The sequence below is a fragment of the Vicia villosa genome, linkage group LG6 (genome assembly GCF_029867415.1).
Source record: "Vicia villosa cultivar HV-30 ecotype Madison, WI linkage group LG6, Vvil1.0, whole genome shotgun sequence".
In the NCBI taxonomy this organism is placed as follows: domain Eukaryota; kingdom Viridiplantae; phylum Streptophyta; class Magnoliopsida; order Fabales; family Fabaceae; genus Vicia; species Vicia villosa.
The window spans coordinates 124223543-124233002 of NC_081185.1; the positions used below are offsets into that span (position 1 = coordinate 124223543).

At 32.7% G+C, this 9460-nt stretch overlaps 1 protein-coding gene across 1 annotated transcript; it reads right to left on the minus strand.

Annotated features, from left to right (window-relative positions):
• Positions 1–3215: 3215 nt before the first annotated feature.
• On the minus strand, positions 3216–4866 carry LOC131609853 (chalcone synthase). Its single transcript, XM_058881667.1, has 2 exons — positions 4561–4866; positions 3216–4451 (listed from the first exon to the last, which is right to left on the minus strand). The coding sequence occupies exons 1-2, from the start codon at positions 4736–4738 to the stop codon at positions 3454–3456; spliced, it is 1176 nt and encodes a 391-aa protein (XP_058737650.1). The 5' UTR covers positions 4739–4866; the 3' UTR covers positions 3216–3453.
• Positions 4867–9460: the final 4594 nt, after the last annotated feature.

Consider the following 9460-nt stretch of genomic DNA (forward strand, 5'->3'; position numbering starts at 1 on the left):
AACTAGTGTGTTTAGGCAAGGAAGTCTCTAGCTAGGTTGCTTGAGCAAGGAAGTCCTGAACTCGTGTGTTTAGGAAAAGAAGTCTTTTTCAAGATTGATTGAGCAATGAAGTCTTGGACTGGTGTGTTTAAGCATATTGTAATCATGATTGATTATAGTAGAAATCTCTTGTGGGACAAGGGGACTTGATTACTCTAAGTTTTAGAGGAACCGTGATATATTGAGTGTCACCTTCTTTGCTTCTGCATCTTATTATCCATTGTGCATTGAACTCTGTATTTGATTCAGACTTTAATCGTTGTTTAGAATCTGAGCTTCATTATCAGATTTTGAAGTTGGAGTTTGAAAAAGAAGTAAAATCTGATATACAAAATTCAACCCCCTATTCTTGGGTAAATTTTTCTCACCTTCACTATTAGTGCTTCATTTACAATTTAGTGATAAAAAACAAAATAAAACATTAAACGCATGATTAGGCGAGCTTTCACCACTTTAGAATTCCAAGTTCACATCTTTACAACTTCAAGTTCTTTTGTTTGATTAAATTTTATCTAGCACTTTCAACTGAAACTTGAGACTTTTATCTTGTGCTCGCTTCTTTACTGATGAGACTTTAAATATATTTATCTCTTGCTTAGTTGTAATCATCAAAATCACTGAAAGACATTGCATGCACAACACATATAGTCACCCCAGATAGGTATAACCACCTATCTTGGAGTCAATATAAGCAAGTACTCATACTTATCCACTAATGAATTCAAAGATCACCCAAAATATAAATAACAACTAAATAGAACACATCAAATTCCATCTACTACTCTCTAAATATGGTGCTCACCCCTTAGGTATGATCACCCAATCGCTTCACATTATAGCTTTGTGCATATATTTCGTCTCGCTTTGGAATCATAATATATTTGCAAGTACATTTTCTCATCCAAAAAAGAATCAGATGAAAAGCAGTCGAAACATCATACTAATCCATCACAATTAGTGACGTGAATGTTTAATCGCTTGCTCTGATAATCCATCTATAATTTAACATAAAAACATAAATCATCTACATCCTTAAATTGTTTTTTGTGTAAGCAAGATATATTGAAAGGAGAACTAAGGGTTCTCGATACCTGTTACACAAGGACAAGATAAACTCGACAAAAAAAAAATTACAAACAAATTGATTCTACGAAAGGAAATACATGGGTCTTTACAAAAATCGTAGAAGTTATAATTGGGATGAGTAATATCCCCAGAAAGGTCCATCTCCAAACCATAACCTTAAATATATCCGCGGTTACATTAAATATAAAGTATATTGAAGTTTCCTATGTTGAAAAATCTCACACTACATCTTTATTTGTTGACATTGATAAATTTTTATTAAATAATTAAAAGCAATGATAATACTATAGTCATTAAGAATTATGAAAGTACAACTGTGTTATTAGATAGGTATTTTTTTGTTTAACATGTATTAGTTAGGTTTTTTTGGTTGAATTTTTTTAGTTAAGTTAGGTAAATACTGTAGTAGTACTACTAAAATTTGTCAAATAAATATCTATACGTATCTCAACTTTCAAGGCGACATTAATGGTGAAGAGAAAGAGAGTTGATAGATATTACAAAATAAATGAACCGCAAGTAAGGCAAAGCCACCAACCTCTCATACCATTCACAAATTCACTTCCAAACACGTCGCAACTCACAAGCTACATATTTACCCCACAAATCTGTCAATTCAGGAAAAACTTCTTCCTCCTCCCTCCAACTTAATTGCAACACGCTTCTCACAAAAACAATTAAATAATATCACATTTTTAACGTCGCTTTTCTCGCGGATTTCAAATCATTTTTATAGAAATTTTGTCAAAATTTTATATTATATTGATTTTTTCCTTTTATCGGAAAATACAAACTATAATTAGATATATTTTATATAATGTTAAAGTAATCCTTTTTATATACTTTTGAATTTGAGTTGGAATATCCGTATTAGACTTGCATGGCTTAAAATGTCTTTTTGATATTTTAGTTTTCTTAAGTACTTTTTGTATACTCTTTTAAATTTAATATTTCCGTATCATTTATACTTAAGGCAAAAGAAATGCAATTTGACTTGTTAATCTAAGCATTTGGAGATATTAATCGAACTTATATGTTTAAAAAACTCTTGCTAGCGAGATTCAACGTTTTATATTTGGTGTTATTTTCATAATTTAATTTAGTAGTTATTTTTCGTCTTTAAATTTTAATGTTTTTTATTTTAAAAAATCTTAAAATTATTGAATTAAATCACATAATGTCTTATAAAATATTATAATAAGATTTTATTTATATAGCTAAATATGACAATAAAACTCGTATCCATGAATATTTGTCCGAACACATCCTATGTTTGACAAAAAAAACTCTTTAATTAAGTTAAAATCTTAATTTTTCTTGATTTTAAAATATGAAGATGACATCAATAATTTTTCTTGATTTTAAAAGATGAAGATGACATCGATAATAAAAATATTAATATTAATAAATAATTATTTCTAATAAAAAATAAATTTAATTGAAATACACGAACAATATAAATATATTTTATATGGCAATGAATCGTAACTATTTTATCTTAAATTATGTTTAATTTTTGTTTTAACTATATTTAATTAATATTTAACGTAACAGAATAGTTGTAATTGAATAATTGTGTAAAACATTTTATTTTAAATTTTATTTTTATATATATATATATATATATATATATATATATATATATATATATATATATATATATATATATATATATATATATATAATGATTATGAATGAGTGTGACAAATTAATTCTATAAAATATTGGTAATGAAAGTGCATAATAATTAATCTCCTAAAAACTTAAAATATTTATATTTAATTTTGAATATTTAGTGTTTGATTAACACATTTAGAGATAAAAAAAGTTATGAATTTGAAAAAATGAATAATTTTAAATTAAAATAATTAATAAAATGTAGGATGCAGAGATATCCAAACTCATTTAAGATAGATTTTAAATTGAATTTATGTATGCTCATTTTTAGTTAGCGGCGGAAAACGACTACTATTTAATTAGACGTGAATTAGATTTGAATTCGAGAATGGTAAGTAAAACACATTCTCACCCAATTGTCATATGCTACAAAGTTGACTTTATTTATAAGTGGTAAATGGGACTGTTGTTGTAAAAAAATCCATATATTAAATTTTATGCCAATAACTTCAATACAGACCCATATTATGAATATTTTTTTCAAAAATAACCATACATGAATATTCAAAAAAAAAAAAAAAAATACATTCCATTAGACTACTAATTAAAATCACAATAATAAAAACACAATATTATCTTATCTTAAAAACTTTTATTTGAGTCTGCATGCTGAGTTTGTTGAGCACTTTTATTTCCGAATCTGTAATATTTTCATCCCTGAACCGGCACACTATGAAGAACAACGGTCTCAACGGTCAAACCCGGTCCAAACCCAAACAAAACCCCCCACTCCAACCCTTCCCCGGTCGTAACCTTCCCTTCTTCCTTAGACCGCTTCCTCATTTCATCCAAAATAAACAAAACACAAGCACTAGACATATTTCCATACTCACTAAGCACATGCCTAGTAGACCGGAGTTTCTCTTCCTTCAACCCGAGTTTCTCCTCAACCTGGTCCAAAATAGCCGGTCCACCCGGATGCGCAACCCAAAAAATTGAATTCCAATCCTTTATCCCAATCGGTTCAAAAGCCTCAACCAAACTCTTCTCAATATTCTTCGAAATAATCCCAGGAACATCTTTCAGCAAATGAAAAGTAAGCCCCACTTCACGAAGATGTCCGTCAATCGCGCCATCAGAATCCGGAAGAATCGTCTGAGCAGCCGAAACAATCTCGAATATCGGACGCTCCACGGCTGTATCTGGATCCGCACCGATAATCATCGCTGCGGCTCCATCGCCGAAGAGCGCCTGTCCAACCAAAGAATCCAAATGAGTCTCTGATGGACCACGGAAAGTCACCGCAGTAATCTCTGAGCAAACAACAAGAACTCTAGCATTCTTGTTATTCTCAGCAAGATCCTTCGCCAACCGGAGAACCGTCCCGCCGGCGAAGCAACCTTGCTGATACATCATCAGACGTTTCACAGACGGTTTAAGCCCTAAAAGCTTCGTCAACTGGTAATCTGCTCCCGGCATGTCAACACCGGAAGTAGTGCAGAAAACAAGATGAGTGATCTTGGATTTCGGTTGTCCCCAATCAGCTATCGCTTTTTTCGCTGCATCTTTACCCAACTTCGGCACTTCCACCACCACGATATCCTGTCTCGCATCCAGTGATGGTGCCATGTATTCACACATGTTAGGATTCTCCTTCAGAAAATCCTCAGTCAAGTGCATGTAACGTTTCTTTATCATGGATCTATCACCTGAAAATGCATAAATAATAACGAGAAATTATTAAATGAAATTCATTTCATTATATATAAACTAGGTTGTTATATATCTATAGACGTATACATAATTACATATACATACACATGCGCTTGAATTTCTCCTTGAGATCAGTCATGTGCTCGCTGTTGGTAATACGGAAGTAATAATCCGGGTACTCAGCTTGTGTAACGCAGTTGGAAGGAGTGGCTGTGCCGAAAGCGAGGATAGTGGCAGGGCCTTTGGAACGCTGAGCGTTGCGAATCTCCTCTACGGACACCATTTTTGAAGAGATTATGAATTTACCAGAACAAAGCAATGCAAGAGATTTGGTGAAGTAAGAGAGGTGGGGGAATTTGGAAGGGGAATCAGGTTTTGAAGAGGTGTTGATTTGGTGTATCAATGGAAGAAATGTAGCTTAGTATATATATGATTTTGATATGGAAATGAATTGAGTGGTCACAACATGCAAAACAATTTGGAGAGAGTAGTAGGTTTGAGGGACGGATAGATGTGAGGCCACGTGTCTTAGGTGTTCTTATAGAAATAGAGCCACACAAATGTTGGTAATTATGTACAGTACGAAAAATGTTCGTAACTACGTACAGATACCGAAGTATTTTGGTTTTTTTAAGAACGGTGGTAATGGAGAATTGGATTCTCTACGATAATAGAAAGAAGTTTACGTACAAATTAAATACGAAGTATTTTGGCATTTTTTTAAATTTTAAATATATTAGTTTATTGCATCTTTAATATTATTATTAATTAAAATAATTATAATTAGTAAATTTGAGTATTTAAAAATCGATCTAAAATAAGTTGTATTAAGTTGGATACGTAATCAAATCCCTTTAAATTATCAATCAAAATTGAATCAAACTGCATATATCTTTATTCTTGGATAAGATCATTTTATCTAAAAATTGCATCATAAACACCCCTAACTACAAACACTCTAGTGATTAAGTTAGTGACAACCGCTAATGTGAGGTTTGTGATTTAAACAAATGTTTATCTCAAATCTTCTAGTTCATTGGACTTTATAGTCAGGATTCTTAGTTTCAGGGTTTCTATAATCTTCTTTATGATAGTTGTCTCGTAGGACAAATGTCCTAGGATCATATGATTCTCCTAATCCAATGTTTGGTATAGGTCTGCCTTGTTATGATATTATGTCATTCTAATATGTGTCCATTCTTTGGATCCCTCATTCTTTGGACACCAGCATTACACATTCTTTGATTAAGAAAGTGATAACACCAAAACACACCGCATATTTGACTCGACTTGCACATGTTTTATCATTATTTTACCTTTATTAATGTTATGTTGGTGTTTTGTCTGTGATTCGGGTACTTAATCAAGTAAAAGCCATCACACGAAGAAACATGAAGAATCGAGCGAAAAACAAAGAAAAAGATATATTCTGCACTCATGACGCTCAGTATGGCGTTTGCCTCAAAGGTCGCCATGACATGGTTAATGAAACCCACATTCCAATAGCTCTGAAGACCTTTTCCCCATATTTTAAACCCATGGTGTTCGCCATATGGTGTGTGGTGTTTGCCACGCCTGGGAAATCCAGAAAAAATCCAACTGCTTTGGATTGGTCACCCATTTCTCCCTTTTTTCTTTCACATGAATCCAACAACCTTAACTTCACTTTTTAGGGTTTTATAACACTATAAATACATGTTTAGACTTATTTTCAAGGAATCCAAGCTTAGCACAACTTAAGCCAAATATTTACCATTTAGAAAACTTTAACTATTCACATCGGGGAGTTATAGCACTGTTCTAGTATTAAGTTTGGAACAATTTATTTTGTAGCAGTTAATCTTGCTAGCATTTACTTTTCTATTCAAGTTTTTCGTCAATTATTTTTGTACCAGTTTCAAGACTACGTCGGAGCAGGTTTTATTTATCAACATTGTTTAATTCTATTGTTCATTTATTTATATGCATCTTTGTTATTTTCCTTCGTAAAATCTATTTTTCAGAATTTTACTTTCTACATTGAATCGTAATTCTTAATCAATTACAAGTTCTTATCTTTACTTTAATCGCAAGGTTTAATTTATCACTTGCTTGCTTTAGTTTTAATTGTTTTGCCTAATATGGCTAGTTCTAAGTTTCAATCAAATGCTTCATTATTTATTATGAAAATGTCTACCTAATCTTATAGTGTTGGAATATAAGGATCGTCTGTTATTCCTTTAGAATTACTCTTGGGACTGTTTTGGTTTTATCTCAATTTTTCAAGATTAGTTTGATCGGTTACTACGAGAGTAGAATCGTAAATACGTCGGATAAGATCGAAAGCTGTCAAGTACTTAAGACTAAATTGTTAATTTGTTGGTTAATAAACACTGCGAGAGCACTTTATTAACTAATTAGGAAAGTTTAATATTTTCATAAAGTGATTTTAAAACTATTTTCGGACGCGTTTATAAGTTTAGAATCTGGTTGGCCGAGCGAAAGATGGGAACTCTTTAAATTTAAATTTTTCAATCAAAACCACTTTTCAACTAAGTAAAAGGATCTAATTTCTAAAAAAGGTTTTTGCTACGTTAACGCAAAGCGCGTCGGGTACGCGAGAGCGAACGATGTAAATTAGAGAGTAAAATATGGTTCCGAATACGCGAGAGTGACGATTCCTTATTAATTAATTCTTTTTCAAGGAAGAAAATATTGCCCCATAGGTAGTTCAACTTTGGAATAATAAGAGTACCATTGATCGTTGAGAGTCGCATTCCAGTATTATATTTCTGAATTAATTCAACTTTAATATTTTATTTTGTTTTGCCTATTCCAATTCTCACTTCGACCGCCTTAGATAAACATCGAGGCAATAGAAAATGATAGATTGACCATTAGATCCCTGCGGGTTCGACAACCTTTTATATTACTCTGATATACTCTGTATACTTGCGGAAGTAACCCATAAAAAAGCCTCAGCCCAGTCTCAAACACTGCCCTTCAAGTTTTAATGTACAGAGTTGGGTTATAACTTTGATGTGGTGCTCCTGTATTAGCCTGTACCCAACCTCTTAGATATTTCATTGTGAATCCTTTACTACGAAAAGTATATACAACTAACACCCAGGTTATGATGACATTAGCGTGTAATACAAGTTACAAAAACTCAAACCCCTAGCATAAAGATACTAACCCATGTGCACAAAATCCATGTCCAAACATTAGACTAGAGCTTCCTTATATAACAATGTCTTATGGGCTTTTCTCCTTTGGATATTTGATTTAATTTAGTCTAGAAATTTGCTGATTCTGTTGGATATAATATTCTCCATAATTGTCTCCAACAATAAGATATAATTTGTTATATTTCAAATTCAAATTTAAATCTCAATTTAAATGTGATTTGAACATCTTCGGTTGTCAAACAAATCAAAAAAACATTCCTAAAATAACTGCAACAAATCTGATTAAACCCTAATCAGAAATTGAACACCAAAAAACATCCATATGGCCTAATGTCAAGGCCAGATGTTGCATTGCACATGTTGGAACGTCAAGTTCCATATGTTGCACCAAAACATCCAAATTAACTCTTCCTCGCACATTTGTAGATCTTCTTTGTAGAGTGAGCCTTTGATAGAATAATTCTGAACCAAACTGCAATAACATTTGACTTTTCTAAGAGACCAGATGTTGCAGCATGTTGGAACATCAGGTACCATATGTGTCCCTTCTGCACCAGAAGTAGCTTAAATAAACTTCATATTGTTTGCATAATGCATCCAATCCGAAAGGAACATCAATCTCCTCCTTTGGCAAATTTTGACAAAACAACTCTTAAACAGAAAACACAAGTGAGTATAAGAGATCATATGCTCAAAACAAACATCAAAAGCAGTAGAAGTAAATCCATCAAAGTATATATCAATAGCAACATAAGTCAGAGCTATAGCAACATATTTTTAGCATAGATAGAAATCATGAGGTAGTTACACACATGAGTTTGCATGTCAGATGTCATGAGGTAGTTACACACACATGAGAATGCTACATTATCATACATTCAAGATGCTCAAAAATAGTTAGACACACACTACTACGGAAAAGGCATTTAACAACGATTGGGAAAGAAATATGACCATGCAGGACCAGGCGTTGTTATGTAGCATTGTCGCTACCGCGAAAAATAACAGAGTCGTGAGAAATATATTTATCTCATGAAGAGAAAGGAATATCAGAAAACCTAACAAGAACAAGAAGAAGGTATTACGACTAGAGAAAAGGGTACGGGAGTCGTTTACGCGAGAGGAAGGGATTAGCACCCCTAACGTCTGTCGTACTCGATGGGACCCAATTTTGTTTGTTTCTAATCAAAGGGTGTATCTACTTAAATGCTCACTTGCTATAGGGGGAATGAAATGCATGAATAAACTAAAGTGTTTTAATAATTACTGTGCTCGCTAGAGTTTCCGGAACTTTATGCCTACGTACCTCCATAGTGCAGTTGAGAAGTCATAGCACCGTAGTTCTGTTCAATATTTCTATGTTTTTTTATTGTTTGTTGTGTATTTTTTAGTGGACAACCGCCCTTATGAAACTTGCCATTGGTTTGTTTTTTTGTTACGAAAATACACTCAAGTGACTCCCTTAAACAAGCGAGACTTGAGTTTCTCTTCCCTCTTTATGAAACTCCAACCTTTATTAGGTGTTTTATTAAGGATTAGAGATTTTAATTTTTATATGCACATTGGGGAACATGCAAACTAAGGGGGGTCTCTTTCCTAGTGTTGTCATACATAGTTGCCTTAAGGTCAAGGATAAAAGGGAATTCTACGTATGTTGGCGTGCATAGATTTCAACCTAAGGTCTATACGACTCATCTTAATCAAGATAGAATCACAATCCTAAGGGAACATGGAAATCATACAGCAAAAGATAAGCAACAAGAGATAATCACCTCACTTGAATACTTAAACAAGTATCAAAACACAAGTCTAAACTTAACAAGTAAGACTTACACAAT

Bases quoted from the DNA above. Each gene is read 5' to 3' on its own strand.
- LOC131609853 (XM_058881667.1), bottom strand. From the start codon at position 4,738: ATGGTGTCCGTAGAGGAGATTCGCAACGCTCAGCGTTCCAAAGGCCCT. The intron at 4,452-4,560 runs GTATGTATATGT...ATGCATTTTCAG, and splicing joins GGAGAAATTCAAGCGCATGT to GTGATAGATCCATGATAAAG.